General features: G+C 54.1%; 11 protein-coding genes across 11 annotated transcripts; 7 read left to right on the top strand and 4 right to left on the bottom strand.

The window, feature by feature from the left end:
• Positions 1-243: 243 nt before the first annotated feature.
• On the top strand, positions 244-1,152 carry AGOS_ACR269C (substrate-binding domain-containing protein; the record flags this gene model as incomplete). Its single annotated transcript, NM_209024.1, has 1 exon — positions 244-1,152. One exon carries the CDS (start codon positions 244-246, stop codon positions 1,150-1,152), a length of 909 nt encoding a protein of 302 aa, NP_983671.1.
• A 279-nt stretch (positions 1,153-1,431) lies between these two features.
• MLS1 (malate synthase MLS1) lies at positions 1,432-3,090 on the top strand (the record flags this gene model as incomplete). Its single annotated transcript, NM_209023.2, has 1 exon — positions 1,432-3,090. One exon carries the CDS (start codon positions 1,432-1,434, stop codon positions 3,088-3,090), a length of 1,659 nt encoding a protein of 552 aa, NP_983670.2.
• A 397-nt stretch (positions 3,091-3,487) lies between these two features.
• AGOS_ACR267C (ACR267Cp) lies at positions 3,488-4,891 on the top strand (the record flags this gene model as incomplete). The annotated part of the gene is made up of 1 exon (NM_209022.1): positions 3,488-4,891. The coding sequence occupies one exon, from the start codon at positions 3,488-3,490 to the stop codon at positions 4,889-4,891; it is 1,404 nt and encodes a 467-aa protein (NP_983669.1).
• Positions 4,892-5,644: 753 nt separating this feature from the next.
• On the bottom strand, positions 5,645-7,525 carry BZZ1 (Bzz1p; the record flags this gene model as incomplete). The annotated part of the gene is made up of 1 exon (NM_209021.2): positions 5,645-7,525. One exon carries the CDS (start codon positions 7,523-7,525, stop codon positions 5,645-5,647), a length of 1,881 nt encoding a protein of 626 aa, NP_983668.2.
• Positions 7,526-7,731: 206 nt separating this feature from the next.
• On the top strand, positions 7,732-8,433 carry TRS33 (Trs33p; the record flags this gene model as incomplete). Its single annotated transcript, NM_209020.2, has 1 exon — positions 7,732-8,433. One exon carries the CDS (start codon positions 7,732-7,734, stop codon positions 8,431-8,433), a length of 702 nt encoding a protein of 233 aa, NP_983667.2.
• A 158-nt stretch (positions 8,434-8,591) lies between these two features.
• On the bottom strand, positions 8,592-10,901 carry AZF1 (Azf1p; the record flags this gene model as incomplete). The annotated part of the gene is made up of 1 exon (NM_209019.1): positions 8,592-10,901. The coding sequence occupies one exon, from the start codon at positions 10,899-10,901 to the stop codon at positions 8,592-8,594; it is 2,310 nt and encodes a 769-aa protein (NP_983666.1).
• Positions 10,902-11,661: 760 nt separating this feature from the next.
• Positions 11,662-18,384, top strand: URA2 (bifunctional carbamoylphosphate synthetase/aspartate transcarbamylase; the record flags this gene model as incomplete). Its single annotated transcript, NM_209018.2, has 2 exons — positions 11,662-11,664; positions 11,716-18,384. 2 exons carry the CDS (start codon positions 11,662-11,664, stop codon positions 18,382-18,384), a joined length of 6,672 nt encoding a protein of 2,223 aa, NP_983665.2.
• Positions 18,385-18,699: 315 nt separating this feature from the next.
• Positions 18,700-19,650, top strand: AIM23 (Aim23p; the record flags this gene model as incomplete). The annotated part of the gene is made up of 1 exon (NM_209017.1): positions 18,700-19,650. One exon carries the CDS (start codon positions 18,700-18,702, stop codon positions 19,648-19,650), a length of 951 nt encoding a protein of 316 aa, NP_983664.1.
• Positions 19,651-19,928: 278 nt separating this feature from the next.
• HFL1 (Hfl1p) lies at positions 19,929-21,152 on the top strand (the record flags this gene model as incomplete). The annotated part of the gene is made up of 1 exon (NM_209016.1): positions 19,929-21,152. The coding sequence occupies one exon, from the start codon at positions 19,929-19,931 to the stop codon at positions 21,150-21,152; it is 1,224 nt and encodes a 407-aa protein (NP_983663.1).
• Positions 21,153-21,383: 231 nt separating this feature from the next.
• On the bottom strand, positions 21,384-22,319 carry MRS4 (Fe(2+) transporter; the record flags this gene model as incomplete). Its single annotated transcript, NM_209015.1, has 1 exon — positions 21,384-22,319. The coding sequence occupies one exon, from the start codon at positions 22,317-22,319 to the stop codon at positions 21,384-21,386; it is 936 nt and encodes a 311-aa protein (NP_983662.1).
• Positions 22,320-22,813: 494 nt separating this feature from the next.
• YSR3 (sphinganine kinase YSR3) lies at positions 22,814-24,028 on the bottom strand (the record flags this gene model as incomplete). The annotated part of the gene is made up of 1 exon (NM_209014.1): positions 22,814-24,028. The coding sequence occupies one exon, from the start codon at positions 24,026-24,028 to the stop codon at positions 22,814-22,816; it is 1,215 nt and encodes a 404-aa protein (NP_983661.1).
• Positions 24,029-24,046: the final 18 nt, after the last annotated feature.

Here is a 24,046-nt window from a genome sequence, read left to right as displayed (position 1 = left end):
TGACTACGGCGGTCCGCGGACGTGAAAATTTTTTGACCAGAAAGCGCACTGCGCGAAGGCTAAGCGCACCGGACCGCGCAGGCCCCTACGCTGGCCCGCCGCATCCCGCCGCCCGCCGCCGCCGCCGCCGCCGCCGCCGCCGGGGCGCGGCGGTACTCACACGTACATCGTGATTTATTGTCGTATATAGTGATCCAGATCGTGGCCTTAAGCCCCTCGCCGCCTGCGCCTGCGCAGCCCTCAATGCACTCCGTCCGCGTCGGCTACATCCCAGAGCACTTCAGCGCGCCGCTGCTGTTTGCGCAGACGCTCGGCTTCTTTGCGCAGCGCGGCGTCACCGCCAAGCTCGTGCCCTTCCCTAGCGGCTCTGGCCACCTGATCCAGGCGCTCGACGCCGGCGAGCTCGACCTCGCGCTCGGCCTCACCGAGGCGTTCGTGCGCGGCATCGCAGACACGCCAGCCGGCGCCGCGCCGCGCTACCAGATTGCCGGCACCTACGTGCGCTCGCCACTCAACTGGGCCGTCTCCGTCGGCGCCGCGTCGCCCCTGGAGCACGTGGACCAGCTGGACGGCGGCCGCGTCGGCGTGTCACGCGTCGGCAGCGGCTCGTACGTCATGAGCTATGTGCTCGCCCTGCAGCGCGGCTTCCGCCGGCCCTTTGCCGCGCATCCGGTGTGCCACACCTTTGCCGGCCTGCGCGCCGCCGTCAACGACGGCGCCGCGGACGCTTTCCTGTGGGAGCACTTTACCTCCAAGCGCTACCACGACGCGGGCGAGATCCGCCTGCTGGGCAACATCCCCACCCCCTGGCCCTCGTGGGTGCTGGTTAAGCACACCGCGCTAGAGCCCGCCGCGCTGGCCGCCTTCGCGGCTGCGCTGGACGACGGCATCGCGCACTTTGAGGCGCATCCCGAAGCCGCAGTCGCGCTAATCACGCAGCATTTCGACTACTCGGCCGAGGACGCGGCCGCGTGGCGCACTACGGTGCGCTTCCATCGGCCCTGCTGCACGTTGCACGACCGCACAGCCGTAGTCGACGCCACCCTGGCCGTGCTGCAGGCCGCGGGTGTCCTCCGTCACGCGGCGGATCCGGAGCTAGTGCAGCGCAACGTTGAACGCGGGCTCTACGCGGCGCCCGCGGGCGAGATTTAGGTAAGCTCCGTATTACGTAACCTCCACTCGGCCGGGCGCTCCAGGTCCGGCGGACCAAAGGCTCTGACTATGAATCACTGTCCTGATCATTGGTTGGTTGGGCGCAAAGGTCAGGAATCGGTGATAGTGGCCCCTGATGACGCTTGGCAGCCTATTCGAGCGGGTGGGCAGCAGGAGGCGGGCGGAAGGCAGGCACCAGGGTGGGCGAGGGCTGGCGCGAGAAGCTATATAAGCGCGGCGGGCGCGGGCCGGGAGGCGGCGGGGGCGGCAAGCAGCGCAATGGTAGCAGTCAGCTTAGAAAGAGTGCAGGTGCTCGGGCAGATCGACGCGGAGCCACGGTTCAAGCCGTCGACGACGACAGTGGCGGACATCGTGACGAAGGAGGCGCTGGAGTTTGTGGTGCTGCTGCACCGCACGTTTAACGGGCGGCGGAAGGACCTGCTTGCGCGGCGGCAGGAGCTGCAGCAGCGGTTGGACAGCGGGGAGGCGACGCTGGACTTCCTGCCGGAGACGCGGGCGATCCGCGAGGACCCGACGTGGCAGGGGCCGCCGCTGGCGCCGGGCTTGGTGAACCGTTCGACGGAGATCACGGGCCCGCCGCTGCGGAACATGCTGATCAACGCGCTGAACGCGGACGTGAACACCTACATGACGGACTTCGAGGACTCGCTGGCGCCGACGTGGGAGAACATCACGTACGGGCAGGTCAACCTGTACGACTTGATCCGCAGCCGCGCGGACTTTGCGGTGGGCAGCAAGCAGTACCAGCTGCGCGACCGGTTTGAGCGGCTGGCGACGCTGCTGGTGCGGCCGCGCGGGTGGCACATGGTAGACAAGCACGTGCTTGTCGACGACGAGCCCATCAGCGCCTCGATCCTGGACTTCGGACTTTACTTCTTCCACAACGCGGCTAAGCTAGTGGAGGTGGGCAAGGGCCCATACTTCTACCTGCCCAAGATGGAGCACCACCTGGAGGCCAAGCTGTGGAACGACATTTTCAACGTGGCGCAGGACTACATCGGCATGCGCCGCGGCACCGTGCGTGCGACCGTGCTGATCGAGACTCTGCCTGCCTCGTTCCAGATGGACGAGATCATCTGGCAGCTGCGCCAACACTCCGCAGGCCTCAATTGCGGGCGCTGGGACTACATCTTCAGCACCATCAAGAAGCTGCGCGGGCAGTCGCAGCACGTGCTGCCTGACCGTGACCAGGTCACGATGACCTCACCGTTCATGGACGCCTACGTCAAGAGCCTGATCCGCACGTGCCACCGCCGCGGCGTACACGCCATGGGCGGTATGGCCGCGCAGATCCCCATTAAGGACGACCCCGCCGCGAACGAGGCCGCGCTCGCCAAGGTCCGCGCAGACAAGATCCGCGAGCTGCAGAACGGCCATGACGGCTCCTGGGTCGCACACCCCGCGCTCGTGCCCATCTGCAACGAGGTCTTCCGCAACATGGGCACGCCGAACCAAATCCACGTTGTGCCCGAGGTCCACATCGGCGCGCGCGACCTCGTCAACACCTCCATCTCCGGCGGCCGCGTCACGATCGCGGGTATCCGCCAGAACCTGGACATCGGCCTGCAGTACATGGAGGCCTGGCTGCGCGGAAGCGGCTGTGTCCCCATCAACAATCTGATGGAGGACGCCGCCACCGCAGAGGTCTCGCGCTGCCAGCTTCACCAGTGGGTCCGCCACCGCGTCAAGCTCGCGGACACTGGCGAGAACGTCACCCCGGACCTCGTCCGCGGCCTCTTGCGCGAGCGCACCGACGCCCTGGCTCGTGCCAGTCGCGCCGGCTCATCGAACAAGTTTGCGCTGGCCGCTAAGTACCTCGAGCCGGAGATTACCGCCGAGCGCTTCACGGACTTCCTCACCACCTTGTTGTACGACGAGATCGTGACCCCCACAAACGCCTCAAAGTCGCGTCTCTGATGTCTGCGACATGCGACATGCTACATGCTACATACACATATACAAATATAACCTATACCCGTGACTCCTGACGTCGCCGCGCACGGTCTATCCGTTGCAGCTCCGCCTGCAGCCGCGGTCCCGCACTCCTGCCGCTACTGCCTCTGCACCGGCGCGCTGCTGCCCCGGCCGAGGTGCACTACGCCCCCAATCTACGGAGGCCGCCGTGCTCGCCACGAGCTTCGCCTGAGCCAGCTTCACGTTGTGTCATGTTAATGGCAACTTCAGAAAAAAAAACAAGATCACCAAAATTGTAGGTATTAACGACTATATACAAGAGGGCAGGAAGAGCTCAGAAAGAGTTCTGTTCGTTTCAGGTCAGGCGCTTCTAGTAGCAGATAGATAGTGGTCGACTAGGATGGCAGGGGAGTCACAGAGAAGAAGGGGACAAAGTATCAACTCGATATTGACGTCTTTTGGGATCAGACAACAAACAAACGAGCTGAACGGAGGGCAGGGGCAGCACGTACAGCCCATGGATATCCAACCTGTAGCAGCGGCAACGGGTTCACAGGTGAGCCTCGGATCTAATATTACGCCGACGGTGACGGTTGCAGCAGGAGGCGCGGGGGGCGGCGGGAACCTGGCGAGCATGCTCGGGACGACCCCCTTCGACGCGGAGGAGGCGGCGGCCGCGGGAACGGAGGGCTCGACAAACTCGGCGACGCTGGTGCAGGCGGGCGTGGGCGCAGGCGCGCATCTGCCGATCACATTGGTGCTCGGGCAGTCAGATGCGGAGGCCAGCGGCAACCACAACGTTTCGTCCGCTGCGTTCGAGGGCAAGGACTCGGGTCTAGCATCGCTCAAGAACGTGCGGCACTTTATCTACCCTGCGGTGCCGCCGGCGGACGCCAATAAGCTCAACATAGAGTTGGCGCATGATGGGCGTACGATTGAGCAGCAAGACGAAAATACAATAAAGATGCTCAAGGACAAGAACGGGCTCTTCTCGCTCCGGTTAACGCCGTTCATTGACCACTCGACCACGAATAATCCGGGGCTCTTTTTTGATCCCATCGTGCGGACCGCAGGCCCCAGCTCGCAGTTGGTTATCGGGCGTTACACAGAACGGGTTCGCGAGGCGATCGGCTCGCTCCCGGATCATTTCCACCCCGTGGTATTCAAGAGCAAGGTTGTGTCGCGCACACACGGGGTGTTTAAGGTGGATGAGCAGGGCAATTGGTATGTGCGCGACGTCAAGTCCTCGTCCGGCACGTTCCTTAATCAGATGCGGCTTGCACAGGCATCGGTTATGTCGAAAGACTACCCCTTGAAAGACGGCGACATATTGCAGCTGGGAATGGATTTCCGTGGCGGCACAGAGGAGATATATAGATGCGTCAAAATGAGAGTCGAGTTGAACAAATCGTGGAAGCGAAGGGCCAACGCGTTCAACAAAGAGGCACTAGCCCGCCTACGGAACCTACAAAAGCTAACGGCAGGCCTTGAGGAGGAAGATTGCTCAATCTGCCTATGTAAAATTAAGCCCTGCCAGGCCATCTTCATATCCCCTTGTTCGCATAGTTGGCACTACCAGTGCATACGCCGACTAGTGATGACACAGTACCCACAGTTTATATGCCCTAATTGCAGATCTTCCTGCGACCTGGAGGCCAGTTTGGATTCCGAAGACGAGGAAGAAGACGAGGTGGGCAAAGAGGGCCATTACAAAGAAGAGGCAGCTATAGAATCACGCACGCGCAGCCCGCTAGCTGCCGCCATTCAGGAGGAAAATGAGGAGGATATACAGATGTTGAGCTAACTAATCACCATGGTTTAAATCTACCTAAATTAATATATTTCTACTATCGACAAATGTTATTAGATTGTACCGATCTTTGTAACGACGTTATTGCAAGTAAAAGTTTTTGGTTGTATCAATGTTTCAGGAGTCTCCCCTAATCCAATTTGCAGACATCGCCGCCTCCGTTGACCCTCGGGACCAAAGGGCTATGGAACCCAACACTGACCTCAACATGCCACTTGTTGGATCCAACTTTGCAACTTACTGCCAATTGCTGTTATCCCCGTATCCATTGGCGCTCAGCACGAAAATGACATTTTCTTACACGTATCGATCGGACCTTCTAGTTGACACATACCACTGCGCCAATTACACAGACGGAAATGGCAAATAACGAAAATGCGATTAGATCACGTGACATGTGATTTCATTACCCATGGCTTCACCTGATAGCTTACATTTTCAACCACCACAAAAGCACAAAGATATTTTGTGTCAAGGCTCTACGCCAGGCTGCGCACCTTGTAACCCCGGCGGTGCTTACACGATGTTGGCATTCTGTAGGATCTGATTATATGGGCGTTAGCCCACAGATGTCGTTAATTGGCTGTGCCTGTTTTTTAAATGCAAAATTGTATATTTTATTCAAAAACTTAACGTTTTTCCAATGCTGATCCCGTAGAGTAGCCCAAACTAGCAAGCTACATGTTGAAGCTAAAGATAGACTAAATAATGCACTCTTATGCGTCCGGCGGATGCGGCTGCGTAAGCTCAGTTACAGTAGTTACTGGGGAAGAGGCCCTTGCTCCCATTTACCTCACCGTAGGTCCAGCCGTTGCCAGTGTCGCCGCGCAAGACCTTGATGACGTCGCCTGCACGGATGCTGATCTCGTCGTCATCCTGAGCCGAGTAATCGTAGATGGCAGTGACGGTCTTTAAGGGAGCTGCACCCTTCCGTGGAGGAGGAGCGCGAGGTACAGGCTTGCCTATGGAATGGTGCTCGTTGATTTCGACGTAGGTCGACGGAACTAGTCCCTCCTGTTGTGTGCTGGCGTTGCGAATCTTGACCCATCCAGAGCCGTCATCCTGGCGTAGAAGAACAATTGAGTTGCCGGGTGCGATCGTCACCTCGTCTTCATCCTGCTTGGTGTAAGGGAACAACACGCGGTTGCCGCCCTTGTGCTCCTCATTACTGATTGACATCATGGAGCTCGAGTCGTCCATCGTGCTGCTCTGCATACCAGAAGACTCAGTGCTCTGGGCGCGAATGCGCTTACTTCGGAATAGACTTAAGCCATGGTGCTTCGGAGATGATTTGGAAGCAACGTCGACGGACATCTCAGAGATGTCGTCATTCGCGCCAGTGCTGCGCGGGGCGGTGGCACGCTTGAACATCCCGAACATACTGGACTTCTTGAAGCGGCGAGATATATCAAGGCCCTCCTTGCTGAGGTCATGACTATCCCCGACATTATTCTGGATGCTCTCGATTTCGACCTCCGCCTCTAGTTTCGACGTCTCGTGCGTTGTGAAGGAGGATACCGTCGCCAAGTACTTTTTCAACAACTCTTGGAATTCGTAGGGGTCCACCGCCGCATTGAGCTTCATCTCCTGCTTCTTCTTGTTCAATTGCGTCAACGTGGACATCTCATCGTGCACCACTAGCTGCAAGCGATTGTACGAGTTCTGCGCCTTGGCCAAGCGGATCTTCAAGTCATGGAGCTCAACGTCGGACGGAACAGAGAAGGTCTCATCATCGTGCCACACGGGCGAAGGCACATACTGGTAATCATCAGGTTCCTTCCACTCGCGGAAATTGTGCTTAATGAACATGGAGGTGTCCAAGTGTGGGTAGTTCTGTCCGACAACGTCGTCCGCGGCCGACAAGCGCTCGTCGATTTTCTTGTGTGCCTCGCGCTCCAAGTCGCTGGCGCGCCGCCAGATGCTGTTTAGCACGCGGATGCGCGACTCGTTGAGGTCCTGGAGCAAGTCCAGCGCCTCGGGCACATCTTGGAAGTAGTACTTGTCCTTGAGCCGGTTCGTCTGGTTGATCTGAATCAAGTAGTCGTTCTTCGCGATGTTCATTTCGTGCTCCTTCTCGTCCACCTTGCGCTGAGCCTTGCTGGACGACCCGGACTTGGACTGTTTCTGGCGCGCCGCCTCCATGGCCTGGCAGCTCTCATCATACCGCTTCTTCGCCTTCTCCAAGCAGCTGTACGCGTAGTCCCGCTTGTTCACCAACTCGTGGTTAAATCCGTCGATCGTGTTGAGAATCAGATCGCACCGCTTCTCCAACGACGCCAACTGGTCCGCCACCTGCGTCTGCATCTCCTTCGCTAGCCGCTTGTGGTCCTTCGCCACGTTCTCCGTCTGCGAGAGCACCTCGTTCCACGCCACCTGCGACGCACTCTCGAGTGACCCCGGCGTGATTGTTGGCGTCTCCCCTACCGATAGCACCACCGTACTGTTGCTTTTGCGCCCAAAGTATTCCTTCGTCAACCCCGCAAGCTTCTCGCCGTACTCTCGCTCTAGCTTCGACCGCTCATGGTAAAACGATGCGAGGTCCTGCAACCACTTGGTGTTGCCTATCACCCACTTGCGTGTCTCCGTATAGGAGTCTTTTAGATCGTTTCCTATCGAAATATTAGACATCTGCTGATCCCTGCTCCTGCTTATTAGCGCTCTGAGGCTTCTAGTCTCGAGCTTGCACTCTCCCAGGTGATGCACAAGAAGTATCGATCCCCAAGCACTCGCATTTTTTAATACTCAAATTCCGTCGCTGGCATCTGGTTGATGTTAAATTGGTGACAGCTAAATCAGCCAAGGACTGTGTCTGTGGTGCGACGTTAGTGGCCAGCATGGACGGAAGCACAAGGACGAGCACTGAGACAGACGCAGAAGAACAGGCGCGGCTGCAACGGCAGTTCCGGTTGTTTCAGGAGGCGCTCCCTAAAGTGAGCGCTGCGGCATACCAGATGCTGCTGGGGGCGGTGGTACCGACGAGTGCGGCAGTGCAGCGGGAGCTGGAGGGGAAGGAGGTGCCGGCAGCCGCGCACCAGCAGCTGGCGCAGTTGGCGGAGGACGAGCGCGAGCGCGCGGAGGTGAGCGCGCGTGTAGGGCAGATCGGGTTCCAGGTGGGTAGCAAGGTGACGGAGCTGCTGGTGTTCAGCAACAACCCAGGACTGCACTTCGGGCAGATGGACCTACTGGGGGTGATGAAGTTCATCTGCCGGGAAGTGTGGAAGCACCTGTTTGGGAAGCAGATCGATAATCTCAAGACGAACCATCGGGGGACGTTCTACCTGTTCGACTACGACTACCAGCCCATCCGCGATTTTGCGCTGGAGGGCGAAGTGAGTGAGCGGGAGCTGCGCATGGTTGAGCCGTACTTGCACTTACCGTGCGGGGTCATCCGCGGGATTCTAGCGTCGCTGGGCTTCGGCGAGGAGGACACGGTGAGCGTGACCGTCTCGTTTGTAGAGCTGCCGAAGGAGCGGGTGGCGACACCGCATCAGTTCCCTCGGGGTGTCAACTTCAACGTGCAAATTGCGGGCAAGTAGCCGCCTATAATATAGAAGCAATTAGTCTAAACAGATAGTAATACATATTATTGGTTTCTCGAAGGTTCCTATATAGTATAGACACAGTTATAAAGAAACAAACACTGAATCCACGGATATTGTGAAATATATTGTAAGCTGGGAGCCTTTGATACGCGCTAGCTGCTTGAGAATACGTTCTTGAACTGTACCTCTGTGCCGGATGGGTTTTCAGTGGCCGGGGTGGGTGCATCGTTTCTGCGGGTTCCAAATGCAGGCTCGTGAAAAGAGAACTCGTTCGTTTCTGGGTCCTTCGGGTCGTCCATCTCGAGACTATAGTTGAGGTCCGACAACGACTTCTTTTTGGCGATAGGTTTCAGCGACCCCAGCGCCCTTGCGGCGACGATCGTGGGGTCCGGCATATGTGTGACCGCAGGCACAGCGCCTGCCTGGGATTCCTGGAAGGGCGGCGGCTGCTGCTGAACGCGACTGTGAGATTGTACGCCAGTGTTTTTTGAATCTTCGTCTGTATCAATGGATGGCACTATCCGTGTGTTGCCCTTTCCCCTACCCTTTATTCCTCGGTTGCTGTTTTTATAGAGCGAGGCAAAATACTCTAACAGCTCCCGTTCTTTTGTTGGCATGTCCTCGGAAGGATCCATTTCTGCAAGCTTCTGAGTGAGTCGGTTTAATGTCTGCAAATGGAATCTATTCTGGTGGGCCTTCATGTTTCCCAACTGGGTGAAGGACTTATTACAGTCATCTAACTTGCACTGAAATGGTTTGTAGTTCTCGTGGGTTAGCATATGTGCGGCCAAGTTGCCCTTCCGAGAGAAGCGTTTCCCGCATTTATCGCATTCGTACGGCCTCTCACCTGTGTGTAAACGTACATGTGTACGGAGGTTACCACCCTGCGTGAAGCGTTTCCCGCAATATTCGCACTGGAATGGTTTGTAGCCTATGTGGGACCGCACATGAACCTCAAGATGAGTCGACTGCGTAAAACACTTGTGACAGTAGGGGCATTTATGCTGTTTTACGCCACGTGATTTGGGTTTTTCGACACCACCGACCAGCTGCGACGGCGGCGGGATAATCGATGGCGCGTCTTCCAACATCAGAGATCCATCTGGATTCCTAGGAACCTTGTCTGTTACTCCTTTCTTTCTTGCTTGGATAACCAGCATTAGCTGATCGACCTTTGTCGCGCCTAAAAGCGGCCGCGCGTCCTCTATCGTTGCAGTTTCAGCATCATCGCTCAATGCCTCTTTTAGTTTTGCGGCTATATGATGATCGGCAGAGACAGAAGAGCTCACAGGGGACATAGAGGTTACCGACTTCTTCGTCCGCTGTCGCTTTAATTTCGGCTCGTCGTTTACTTCGTGTCGCCTATCGTTGGTAATAGGATGTTTGTTCACCGCCACGCCAGTAGTGGCCGAGGCGGCGGGCACTGAGCGATGATTGGAGCTTCCACCAGTCATCAGAGGAGACAGATGGCGCTTAAGCGTCTCTTCCACGTCGTCGACACCAGAGGCATCGGCGACAGCAACCTCTGGGTCAATACCCATCTCATCAGCTTCCTTACCTATCGGGCTTAGTGACTGGTCTGTGCGTTTCGGGTTCGCGTTGGGAGGGGGCGGGCCCGGTGCGTAGTTGCTGTTGTCTAAGGTCGCACGGACGGATGAATCGCGCCGCTTGAACTGGAAGTCCGCAAAGTCGTCAGCATTAAACTTGATCGAATTCTTCCGCGAAAGGGACGGGTTAAAGAACACATCTATGTCCTCGCTCTGATGGTGAGTCGGCTGCGACGGAACAGGACCGGGCTTCAAAACCGGCGGCCCCATCTTGCTGCCATTGGCGGCACCCGCAGAGCCGCCGGTCCCCGACGCACCATGCGCGGAGCCCGCAGCTTGATTGAAGAAATCAAGGTCCGTCGACTCGGCGGACCCAAAAAAAATGGAGTTCCGCTTCGACGACGGCAACGAGTCATTGCGGCCACCCCCGCCGCCGCTCACCAACTGGATGGCGCCCATCCCGCCGCTCGCGGACCGCCCCTGCGAGTAGCTCGGCGTCTTGAACCGGGGCATTGCAAACGGCTCCAGTTGCTCCGAGGTCCGCCGTGCCGTCGTGAACGCGGATCCTCCGTTACTGCCCCGCCCTGGCTCACCCTGGCTGGCTGTCGGCCACGAGTTCACAATCGAATACCCTCTGCCGTAGGCCATTTCCCCAGCCGTGGAGCTCCCTCCGCCCCCTGCAGACGCCGGCCCCCCACCGCCCCCCGTTCCGCCAGAGCCCCCACCCCCGCGCTCCCCGTGGCTGTCGATGTTCAGAAAGCTCGAGATGGAGTTGTCCGTGGACAGCCGCTGCTGGTTGAAATTCGTATAAATTGACATAGAGTCCTGCCGGTTTTGCTGCGACGGACCCACTCTGTGCGAGCAGTCGTGTTGGCCCGCGCCGGTGGGCGCAGACGACGAAGACTGCGGCGCCATTCTGATGCTCTGCAATCAATCGCTCCTGCGGCTGCGCTGCGTCCTCCCTCTTCCCGCTGTGCGAGTACGGCCTGTCTTGTCTGGCTGAAAACGTTGTTACCTCGGCGACACCTGCAGACGATCGAATTCCTACCTTCGAGGCGCGAACGTGTTTTTTAGTGCGTGCTGACTACGTCGTAGGTGGAATACCGGCACTAACTGGTTCTCTGCCTTCCTTTTTCTGCCTTACTTTTCCTGATACCTTCCAATAGTAAATATGCTCCAATACTAAGACCTCGCAGTTTTTCCTCCAGGTGTTGTTGTTCACGCCTCGTCACGTGCTAAGCACGTGCCCGAGGGTAAAGGTTACCCGGTGATCAGTGAGGGGCATGTCCGCGGGAGGGCAGGACAGGGACATTGTCCAGCTCGGGATAGATGCCAGATCCGGTATATCCGGCGGGCGCCGACGCCGTGTCCCTGTCAAAGTGAAAAATTTGCATGACATGCATGTCTACGTGTCCCTGCGATGAGCCATCGCCGAAGCATATAAATATAGGTTGGCTCGACCGCCTTGGAGTCGACGTTCGTTCTAGGGTGTTTTACTTCTCCAGTTTTATCGTAGTCATTATTTTATCTTGTTCTTAGTAGTCAGGCTTGTTAGCGAACTCAGTGTCTATATAACTTAGACTCAGCGGTCCCCATCTGCGGCGAAGGAAATACAGCACGCTTCACTGGTAATTAGTCCCCGACCACGGAGCTGCGAGAGATATATACAGACGAGATGGTATGTGCGGAGGCTGCGGGACGGCACGAGGCAAATACTAACAGTATGCAGGCAAAGTTGACTGATCTGATTCCCACTGCTCCGGTGACGCCTGCGCTCGACGCGGACCACGGCCGCCTGATGACGCTCGAGCTGAAAGATGGCACAGCGCTGCAGGGATACTCCTTCGGTGCGCCGGTCGCCGCGGCGGGCGAGCTGGTGTTCCAAACGGGCATGGTGGGCTATCCCGAGTCGATCACGGACCCTTCCTACGAGGGGCAGATCCTGGTGATCACGTACCCGATGGTGGGTAACTACGGTGTGCCGGACCGGCAGCTGATGGACGAGCTCGTAGAGTCCCTGCCACGCTACTTTGAGTCCAACCGGATCCATGTTGCGGGTTTGGTCGTGGCGCATTACACGGAGAAGCACTCGCACTGGCTGGCGCAGTCGTCGCTGGGCCAGTGGCTGCGCGAGGAGGGTGTTCCTGCGATCTACGGCGTCGACACGCGGGCTCTGACGAAACATCTGCGGGACTCCGGGTCCATGCTCGGCCGCCTGGCCGTGCAGAAGGCCGATGCCAACCTGCAGGAGGCCACCGGTGACCAATGGCGGGCTTGCTTCGATGTGCCTGAGTGGGTGGATCCCAATGTGCAGAACCTGGTTGCCAAGGTGTCTGTGAATGAACCCCGGCTATACACCCCGCGGCTAGAGTCTGCCGTCAGAGGCCCGGACGGTAAAATACTGCGCGTCGTTGCCGTTGACGTTGGTATGAAGTACAACCAAATCCGCTGCTTTGTCCAAAGAGGTGTGGAATTGCTGGTTGTCCCATGGGACTACGATTTCCAGGAGGAGGAATACGACGGTCTGTTCATCTCCAACGGGCCTGGTGACCCATCCGTCCTAACCGAACTTGCATCTAGGCTATCGGGGGCTCTCCTCGAGAAGAAGACCCCAATATTCGGTATTTGTCTGGGCCACCAATTGTTAGCCAGAGCCTCGGGCGCTTCAACCTTGAAGTTGAAGTTTGGTAACAGAGGCCACAATATCCCTTGTACATCCACTATCTCTGGTAGGTGCTACATCACTTCCCAAAACCACGGGTTTGCAGTCGATGTTGATACACTAGCGGATGGCTGGAAGCCACTATTTGTGAACGCCAACGATGGCTCTAACGAGGGTATTTATCACACTGAACTGCCCTACTTTTCGGTGCAGTTCCATCCGGAATCTACTCCTGGTCCACGTGATACCGAGTTCTTGTTCGATGTCTTCATCAACTCCATTTTGGAGCACAAGAACTCTGGAGTCTTGAAGAGTGTCGAATTCCCTGGAGGTAGAGTTGAGGACCACCTAAAAGCGCACCCAAGACAGGAGCCAAAGAAGGTTTTGGTTCTCGGGTCTGGTGGGTTGTCTATTGGCCAAGCCGGTGAGTTTGACTATTCTGGTTCTCAGGCCATCAAGGCTTTGAAAGAAGAGGGAATCTATACCATACTGATCAACCCAAATATTGCCACCATACAGACGTCGAAGGGTCTTGCTGACAAGGTTTATTTCTTGCCGGTTACAGCAGAGTTTGTCAGGAAGGTTATTCTACATGAACGTCCTGATGCCATCTACGTGACATTCGGTGGCCAAACAGCCCTTTCTGTTGGTATCGAGATGAAGGACGAGTTTGAAGCTTTGGGCGTCAAGGTCTTGGGTACTTCAATTGATACCATTATTACGACTGAAGACCGTGAGCTCTTCGCCAACGCTATGGACGAGATAAACGAAAAATGTGCGAAATCGAAGGCCGCTTCTACTGTTGATGAGGCTTTGGAGGCTGTCAAAGATATCGGCTTCCCGGTGATTGTGCGTGCAGCGTACGCGTTGGGCGGATTGGGCTCTGGCTTTGCTTCTAATGAGCAGGAGTTAGTTGACCTTTGTAACGTGGCATTTGCGTCATCCCCACAAGTTCTGGTCGAGCGCTCCATGAAAGGGTGGAAGGAGGTCGAGTACGAAGTTGTTCGTGATGCCTTCGACAACTGTATTACTGTCTGTAATATGGAGAACTTTGACCCACTTGGTATTCACACCGGTGATTCCATAGTTGTTGCTCCATCACAGACATTATCAGACGAGGATTATAATATGCTGAGAACTACAGCCGTAAATGTTATCAGACATCTAGGCGTCGTCGGTGAATGTAACATCCAATATGCCTTGAACCCATTTTCGAAAGAGTATTGCATCATTGAAGTCAATGCGCGGTTGTCTCGGTCCTCTGCGCTTGCATCTAAGGCGACGGGCTACCCTCTCGCCTACACAGCTGCAAAACTTGGTTTGAACATCCCATTGAACGAAGTTAAGAACTCTGTTACGCAGTCTACATGTGCTTGTTTCGAACCATCTCTAGACTACTGTGTTGTTAAGATGCCAAGATGGGATCTGAAGAAGTTTACTCGCGTTTCTACTTTGCTATCTTCGTCCATGAAGTCTGTTGGTGAGGTCATGAGCGTTGGCCGTACTTTTGAAGAGGCAATTCAGAAAGCAATTAGATCCACTGACTATTCGAACCTAGGTTTCAATGAGACCGATATGGAACTCAACATAGATGAGGAGCTTGCTAATCCATCTGATTTGCGTATATTCGCCATTGCCAATGCTTTCGCAAAATTAAACTACTCTGTTGAGAAGGTTTGGCAGCTAACCAACATAGACAGATGGTTCTTGGAGAAACTTCACTCTCTCATCACCTTTGGCAGGGAAGTTGAAGCTTTTGGTACCAAGGAAGCTTTGCCTCGTTCTCTAATGAAACAAGCAAAACAGTTGGGGTTCGACGATAGACAAATTGCCAAGTTTTTGAACTCTAATGAGGTGGCAATCCGCCGTGTCAGAAAGGAATACGGCATTGTTCCATTTGTCAAGCAAATCGACACGGTTGCCGCAGAGTTCCCTGCATTCACCAATTACTTGTATTTGACTTACAATGCTTCTGAGCACGACTTGGAGTTTAATGACCATGGTGTCATGGTTTTGGGTTCTGGTGTATACCGTATTGGCTCTTCGGTTGAATTCGATTGGTGTGCGGTCACTGCAGTCCGGACTTTGCGCCAAAACAACGTCAAAACCATCATGGTTAACTACAACCCTGAAACGGTTTCTACTGACTATGACGAAGTTGATAGACTGTACTTCGAGACCATCAATATGGAGAGGATACTCGACATTTACGAAGTCGAATCTTCTGCTGGTGTGGTTGTTTCTATGGGAGGTCAAACTTCGAATAATATCGCGATGTCACTTCACCGTGAGAATGTGAAGATTCTAGGTACATCGCCTGAAATGATTGATTCAGCTGAAAACAGATACAAGTTCTCTCGTATGCTGGACCAGATTGAAGTTGATCAACCGGCGTGGAAGGAATTAACATCCATGGAGGAAGCAGAGGACTTTGCTAATAAGGTTGGTTATCCAGTGCTTGTTAGACCTTCTTACGTTCTTTCTGGTGCCGCAATGAATACTGTCTATTCTAAGGATGACCTTGAGTCATATTTGAATCAGGCGGTCGAAGTCTCTCGTGAGTACCCTGTCGTTATTACTAAGTACATCGAAAATGCCAAGGAAATCGAAATGGATGCAGTGGCTAAGGACGGTGAGATGATCATGCACGTTGTGTCTGAGCATGTTGAGAACGCTGGTGTCCACTCTGGTGATGCTACGTTGATCGTACCACCACAAGACCTTGACCCAGAGACCGTCCGGAGAATTGTCGATGCTACTGCTAAGATTGGAAGGGCGCTAAAGATAACCGGCCCTTATAATATCCAGTTTATTGCCAAGAATAATGAAATTAAGGTCATTGAGTGTAATGTTAGAGCTTCAAGATCTTTTCCATTTATTTCTAAAGTCATTGGCGTCAATTTGATTGAGATGGCTACAAAGGCCATCATGGGTATTCCTGTCACACCATACCCTATCGAGAAGTTGCCCGATGACTATGTTGCTATCAAAGTGCCACAGTTTTCCTTCCCTAGATTAGCCGGCGCTGATCCTGTTCTTGGTGTCGAAATGGCTTCCACTGGTGAGGTTGCTACCTTTGGACATTCCAAGTATGAGGCGTACTTGAAATCCTTGTTGTCTACAGGATTTAAGTTGCCCAAGAAGAACATTCTGTTGTCTATTGGCTCCTATAAGGAAAAGCAGGAAATGCTTCCAGCAGTTCAGAAATTATACAAAATGGGCTATAAGCTCTTTGCAACTGCTGGCACTGCTGATTTTATATCGGAGCATGGAATTCCAGTTCAATTTTTGGAATTCTTAAATGAGGACGATGAAAAGTCTGAATACTCTTTGACGCAACATCTAGCTAACAACAAGATTGATTTATACATCAACTTGCCTTCAGCTAACAGATTCCGCCGTCCAGCTTCCTATGTTTCTAAGGGGTACAGGACCCGTCGTATGGCTGTGGACTACTCGGTTCCACTTGTAACAAACGTGAAGTGTGCGAAATTGCTAATTGAAGCATTGGCCAGGAACCTGACTTTGGATGTTTCCGAAAGAGATGCCCAGACCTCCCACAGGACGGTTACTATACCAGGTCTGATTAACATCTCTGCCTATGTGCCAAACATATCCAACGTTACACAGGGCCCTGCAGAGTTGAAAGAGGTTACTCGCTTGTCTGTGGAATCGGGATTTACCTATTCTCAGATAATGCCAAGATCTACAGTTGGCCCAGTCATTACCAATGCTACTTCGCTGAAGGCAGCACAATCCGTCTGTGAGAACTCTGCGTACACAGATTTTGGGTTCACAGTTGCCGCTACTGCCAATAATGTGGAAGAAGTTGCCTCATTGGCCAACCAAGCTACTGCACTCTTCATACCTTACCGGGAACTAACCAACAAGGTTTCACTGGTGGCTGAACACCTAAAGAACTGGCCTGTTGAGAAACAAATTATCGCTGAGGCTAAAACATCTGATCTCGCTTCTGTGATCTTGCTTGCCTCTCTACAGGGAAGACCTATCCACATTACTGGGGTTTCTCACAAGGAAGATTTAGCTTTGATCATGACCGTCAAAGAGAAGATGAATAATGTTACTTGTGACGTTAACATCCATTCTTTGTTTGTTTCTCAGGATGACTATCCAGAAGCTTTGTTCTTGCCTACTAAGGAAGATCAGGATTTCTTCTGGAGGAACTTGCAAGAGATTGACGCATTTTCTATCGGCTCTATGCCTACTCTTCTTGCCACTGTTACCAGTAACAAGGTGGTCACTGGTCTCGGCATCAAGGAGGCTCTACCGCTCTTGTTGTCAGCCGTGAATGATGGCAGGCTAACACTGGAGGACATTGTTGAGAGGTTACATGACAATCCCGCTAAGATATTCAACATTCCTGAACAAGATGCCAAAGTAGAGATCGATTTAGATTTCACCTTCAGGCACACTAAGAGATGGACTCCTTACACTAAGGGTGGGCTGACGGGCGGCGTTGAGCGTGTTTTGCTCGACGGACAGACTGTCGTGTTAAGCGGTGACCTAGTAGCATCTGCAGCTCTAGGTGAGGCCGTTGTACCTACTTCAAACAATTACACTTCGACTCCTCTATTGAACGCGGAGCCATTGCACAGCTTTGTTCCACCTTCTAGCTCGGGTAAGAAGCGGTTCTCCTTCTCCCGCGAGCGGGGAAACTCGTTTGCTTCAGCTGGTGACCACGAGGAAGCTGTTATCGACCAACCGCTGGAACAAAGGTTGATGTCTTCAAGGCCACCAAAGGAGCTGTCGCCCCCAAGTGCGCTGAGAGAGCTAGTCCGTGCGCACAATCCATTCAGAGGAAGGAATATCTTATCTGTTAACCAATTCAAACGTTCGGACTTCCACGCCTTGTTCGCTGTGGCCCAAGAGCTGCGTGCGGCTGTCGAGAGAGAGGGCGTTCTCGAATTGATGAAGGGCCGCCTCTTGACGACCATATTCTATGAGCCATCAACGCGCACATCCTCCTCTTTTATCGCGGCAATGGAGCGCCTCGGTGGTAGAACCGTCAACATAAACACCTCGGCATCCTCTGTGAAGAAAGGTGAGACACTCCAGGATACCATCAGAACCCTAGCTTGCTACTCAGATGCCATCGTTTTGAGACACCCTGATGAGATGTCTGCTCACATTGCCTCCAAGTACTCGCCAGTACCAATCATAAACGGAGGCAATGGTTCCCGTGAACACCCTACCCAGGCCTTCCTGGATCTATTTACGATCCGTGAGGAGCTGGGTACCGTTAACGGTATCTCCGTGACTTTCATGGGCGATCTGAAGTACGGCAGACCAGTGCACTCCTTGTGCCGTCTGTTGAAGCACTACCAGGTTCGTATCAATCTGGTCTCGCCAAAGGAGCTTTCCTTGCCGGACGGTCTCCGTAACGAGCTCATCGACGCAGGGCTTCTAGGCATTGAGAGCGAGTCACTCACGCCCGAAATAATCTCGAGATCGGATGTCCTGTACTGCACTAGGGTCCAGCAAGAGAGATTCGAGAGAGAGGAGGACTACTTGCGCCTGAAGAACACCTACATTGTGGATAACAAGATCTTGGCCCATGCTAAGCAGCAGATGGTAGTCATGCACCCTCTACCTCGTGTTAGCGAAATCCGCGAGGAGGTCGACTACGACCACCGTGCCGCATATTTCAGGCAGATGCGCTATGGCCTGTTCGTCCGCATGGCCCTCTTGGCCATGGTTATGGGCGTCAACCTATAGACTTATCAGCTTTGGACGTCGCAGTCGCACTTACCTGCAGTGGGGACTCAGGTACTTGGTGCAGCCGCGTCCTATTTTTAGTTATGTCGGATACAATTACTTTATAAACTTAACTTCGTACGCTTAAGCTTCGTGATGACCATAATAATATTTTGATTGACATTCGTAACTCACCGTTTTTGGTTGCCTGCAGCTCCATTTTAACGTCGAAAAAATATTTACTTATTACCCGGCGTCAGATGCAGCGATTTCCACCGAGCTTGATTAGCTTGACGCGATTGCTAGCTACACTGCGCAGACAGCAGAGGTCATCGCATGTTTAGGCGTATAGTAGCAGTCCCTAGTTCGTGGAGTAGCCTCCAATTGTTTAGCACTAGCGCTGTCCGCAGCAGCAACGGGCTAGCAGCTATACTGGAGCAGGTATCGGCAAAGAAAAGTGCACCGAGGGAAGCGAAGACGCCGAGCAAGTATGCTGACCGCAAGCCGCAGCACTCTTCGCCCGTTCGCAAGAAGAAGGTGTTTGTGCGGTGGACCACTGGCTCAGAAAAGGCGCGCGAGATAGCGAACACAGTTGTGTCGGAGGTGCTGAGCATCCGCAGCGACGGACGTCTCCGCCTCATCTTGCCTGAAGAAAACCGCATCCAGGAGCTATCCATGCAGGACGTCGCGCGCCAGCTGGACCTCGAGGTCCACAGCCTGCGATTCATCAAGAGCGAGACGGACGCCGGCGGCCGGCCGCTGCCGCTTGTCAAACGGGTGTCAGTGCGCGAAGCCTTCAGAGTGCACGCGGAGCGCATGGCCGCAGAGCGCGAGAAGGAGCTGCTTCGGAAGGGCGTATCCGCCCGCCGTGTAGGCGCTAAGGAGCGCCGCGCGCCAGATAGCAAGCAAGTGCGCATTTCGTGGCAGATCTCGCCGACGGATTTCTCCAACCAGAAGTCAAAAGAAATCCGCGGCCATCTGGAGCGCGGCCACACGGTACTGGTGCTGCTTGCAAACAAAGACGCCTCAGGCCCCGCCCCCCAGGTTTCACCGCGCGAGCTACAGCGCCGCAGCTCCCTCCTAGATGAGCTTGCCGCCATCCTCGAGGACATCAACTGCTCAGTCGTACGCTCCGGCGACCCTGCGTCCCGCGTCGAGCTGAAGCTGGTGCCAAAGGCCCCACAGGAAGTTGACCGCCATGCGTTGAAAGAGCAGCGCCGCCTACAGCGCGCTGAGAAGCTGAAACGCCGCCTCGAACGCCGCGGCCCCGCTTCAGCCCAAGAATGAGTGCACCCTCTGCTTCGCAGGTTGCCGAGCTGGGGATGCAATTAAAGCTGCCTGAGATGCTTCAGACGTCTCTTAAAACCTTCTAGCGAGATCTAACAAGACAAGACATAACGCTATGTCGCCTGTTCTTTGCGGTCGTGACTAGAGATGCCTACGCTTTTGGGCTCTGTTAACAAAAACTTCACCAACTTTAACCCCATAAGTAAGCCCTTAACTATCACAAGAACGAAGAACAGGACAAAAAAGCAGGCAGGACTACGTGAGGCCGAATAGCATAGATGAGTGCTGCTTGTCTAGCTTCGTGGGTTGTTACGGCGTGCATCGTTGCCTCAGTATGCAGCGTGGTGTTGTCTGCACACACGATGTGGTCGCAGCTGATAAATTACCGGAAACCGCAGCAGCAGCGGCTTGTGTTGCGCATTCAGCTGATGGTACCGATATTTAGCCTTACATGCTTCATCGCGGTGGTCAAGCCCGACATAGCGATGGTGCTGATAGATCCTGTGCGGGAAATATACGAAAGTTTCGTCATCTACACGTTTTTCAGTTTGTTGACGTTGCTACTCGGGGGTGAGCGGAATATCTTGGTGAACCTTGCGCCGGAGCAGAAAAGGATCCAGCACCCGATTCCCGTTGTGGGACGTTGGGTGTTGCCCATGGTCGATATGGCCGACCCCAAGGCGTTTTTGGCTGTGAAGCGGGGCATTCTACAGTACGTGTGGTTCAAGCCGGTGTACTGCTTGGGGATGTCTGCGTTCCAGGTGTTGGAGTGGGATCTGGGATGTAAGTGGTTGACGCTTGTATACAACGCGAGCGCGTCATGGTCGCTCTATAACTTGGCGCTCTTCTGGAAGTGCTTGTACAACGAGTTGCGCAAGTACAACCCATGGCCTAAATTCTTATGTGTTAAGTTGATCATTTTTGCATCCTACTGGCAGGGTATGGTTATCACGCTTCTCCACTACCTGAACGTGATTCAGGACTGCGAGGGCACGAACATGGGCTACGTGTACCACAATGTGGCGCTCTGTTTGGAGATGGTAGCCTTTGCGTTGGCACACCGCTGGGCCTTTTCGTGGACCGAGTACAGCGCGCAGAATATCCCGCTAGGTGCGCGAATGCATTTCTGGTATGCGGTGCGAGACTGGCTCGGCTGGAAGGACTTGATCTGGGATTTTAGGACTACGTTTATTGGAAGCGACTATACTTACCGCAATTTTGATGCCGCAAACACGAATCCCGAGGGACGCATCAAGAGGATCAACGACGGTCTTCGGTACACGAACTGCGGGGCTGAGAGACACTGGATCAATGACAAACAGCCGCGTTACGGGTCCATGGACGAAGACTCCTGGGTTGATCTTGCCTCTGAGCTCCCAATATATGTCCCGGAGGATCAGAACTACCCAGTCGTCTGGGATGCGCGGTCGTACAGGTATACCCGCGGCATTCGCCAGCTCCGGGAGAACATTATCAGAGAACGCACTTCGTCTGCAGTTTAGCATCTTGCAAGTTGAGCATTTTATAGACTGGGATTACACGACAATCATCCATGCACCAATGCGGCGTTTAGTGCCCTAGGGAGAGCGAGGATGCTTATATATACTTCAAACCTACACCAGGCGCGATCTTCACACGCACTATTTGTCCAAGGGGCTTCAATCGTCATTGCATTACACGAAGAAACAATACTTACATGAGAATGGAACAATAATAAACTAAGCGTATGGTGCCTAATGATTGTCCAGATGGGCGTTGCTGTTCGTGAACAGTAAATGCTTGGCAAACTCATAAGATGTCCACGATATAGCAGTTGCAGGCATGTTGCTGATAATTCTGGGTTTTAGGCCCCGAAAGAAACCGGACCAACCATATGTTTTGTGGATTGCAGATGCAGCCTTGCGGAATGTGTCAGCCTCCTTGAACAGCTGACTTTGAACAGAATCTGCACCGCGAATCTGCAATACTGTCTTCACGCAGTCTAGCGGTGTGGTTATGGCGGCACATGTTGCGCCGGATATCCCACCGCACAGACAATGTATCCAGGGGTTGTAGTTGTTACTCGGATTGAATATTTTTGTAGATGATTCATAAATAACAAAATTCAACGCTGCGAACGGTATGTTCATAGCAATAGTTGTCGGATATGAATAGAAAAACGCTGCAATGCCCTCTCGCTGGTACATACGCACGGCGCACTTCGTCATGGAATCACTTGGGTGCAACTGCAATCTCTGTTTGATGGTGTCAAACGGATTCATTAGTGCATCCGCAGCCACCGTGGCCAGGGTCCCGCTCAGCGCCGTCTTCAGGGGCTGGTGCGTCTGCCGGTCTTCCGGATCAATCAGCCGCGATTTGCACATCTCATATGTCGCAAAGTACACTGCGTGCGCTGGACCTGCCCCCAGCACCACCGATTGCACGCCCTTCCACAGAGCAAGCGATCCTTCTGTAGTAGATATCTTCGCAATCTGCGCCAACATGTTGCTCGGCAGCCTCGTAGCCGCACTGGAACCCGTCGTGCTCACTGCCTGCATCCTCGTCTTGATGGCGTCTATAGGAAACATTATCGAGTGCTCCATGATGCCTGCAAACGCTCCAGCTGCCAACTGGTACACAAGCGGCGCATTCTCCGGAAGTGCCTCATAGTCAAGTTCCGGAGGATCCATCGGTCGTTTTTGCTTCCACTAATTGCCCCACAAGACAGGTTGCGACTGTCTCTCTAAGTAGCTTACCTGGTAGTTACACTGGGCCCGGGATGCCGTCCTGTTCTAATTCCCCCGCGTGAATTCTGCCGGCAAGTGTAGGTATCCTGGAGTTGCAAACACCACCAGTTGACTTGGTATGGCTGATTCGCACCTTCAGTAGATGTACCAGAGCTCCTTTTCAGCGCCAGGTATCAAACCAGTATTTGGAATATTTTTTAACAAGTTGATGCAAACTCGCTCAGGCAGGAGTTAAGCACGGATTTTTCCGGGTGTGAAAAATTATCGGAATAAGGTCGGCGAATAAGGCCGTCACGAAATGTCAGTCAGTGATTGGGTCTGAGCCGACTTGCAACACTAGATTCCCGAGCAGGTTGGGGTCGAGAACTCTAGGTGTGCCTTTCTTGCTAGCTGGGCAGGATGTTGAGTGCACGGGCGAATTGAGCTGTTAGCGCCAATTAGATGCCCAAAAGAGCGAAGACAGTTGGGCACACTATGATAACAGTCATCGGAACGCCCATGTAGACAAAAAATCTGCCAAGTATATCGATGCGGGGCACCAGCGGACGCACGTGGCCGGTGCGAGGGTGTTCTGCGTGTGCAGCAGGTCGATCGTCTGTCATCAGTACGGAGAGCAGGCTGTAGACGAGTTTCTTGCTCAGAACGCTCTTCCACAGCAGCACGCAGAGGATTCCAGCAACTATGCGCGCGCAGGCTGCTGGAATGGCCACGTAGGACCATTGAAACACAAGATACTGGCTGGTGGTCTCATGGAACAGGCGGGGGAAAAGCCACTCGGCGGCCTCAATGCCTGTGATGACGCCGATAAAGGCGACGCTGTCCTCGAAGCACGGGCAGGGATCCACAGGCTCGACATGGTAGAAGAGCATCAGTAGGCCTATGGCCACCGCGAAGAAGGGGAACCACCACGAAAACTGCGCTGTAGCCTGGTCGAAACTGAGGTAGTCTCTAGTGATCAAGCGCACTGTAAAGCAGAAGACTCCAATTGCGGAGCCTGTCACAATGTCGAGCAGTCCGTGCATGCCACAGTAAATACGCCCCAGAGTCAGCGTCACGTAGTAGACGGCCAGCAGCACAAGGCACAGGAAGAACTGCAGCGCGCTGCAGTCCATGCGTGACCGCCAAGCGTAAACAAGGAACAACAGGGTCACTGCGGTCGCATTGGCGCAATGCGAGCTCGGGGCGCCGTACTCCTTCGTTGTGTACTTGCTTAGCGCGATCCGGTGGCAAGGCGGACTCGCGGGCCTGGGCAAACAAAAATAGTCCTTGAGGTACCCAGTGATGTAAATGGAGTATCCTAGGACGTAGACTAGGTCTCTGGTCACAACGCCGTATCCTAGCCACCTGGGAATGGGCAGAGCAATCACATAAAACATGTGGGACCCAAGAAGTGCTGTGTACGCAAAGTAGCTGTCTCTCCATGGTGTTCGATATTGGCGCTGAAGCAATGCAATATAATCCGATTGATTAGCGGTAAATGGCAGAAGGTACTCTCTGCATTTGAACCGAAACGCCGACATATACGGTTTGAAGTATCCAGGTGGATGGCTTCCGGGATCATACTGAGGCAATTTTGCTCCCGAATGGTCAGACACGCCACGAGGTCTTCTTCCTCTGATATTCGGAATGTTATCCGAAGCCTGAGCGGTCATATTACGTTGATATATTCG

This window comes from Eremothecium gossypii, chromosome III (assembly GCF_000091025.4).
Source record: "Eremothecium gossypii ATCC 10895 chromosome III, complete sequence".
Lineage (NCBI taxonomy): Eukaryota > Fungi > Ascomycota > Saccharomycetes > Saccharomycetales > Saccharomycetaceae > Eremothecium > Eremothecium gossypii.
This window is presented reverse-complemented; position numbering and strand designations above follow the sequence as displayed.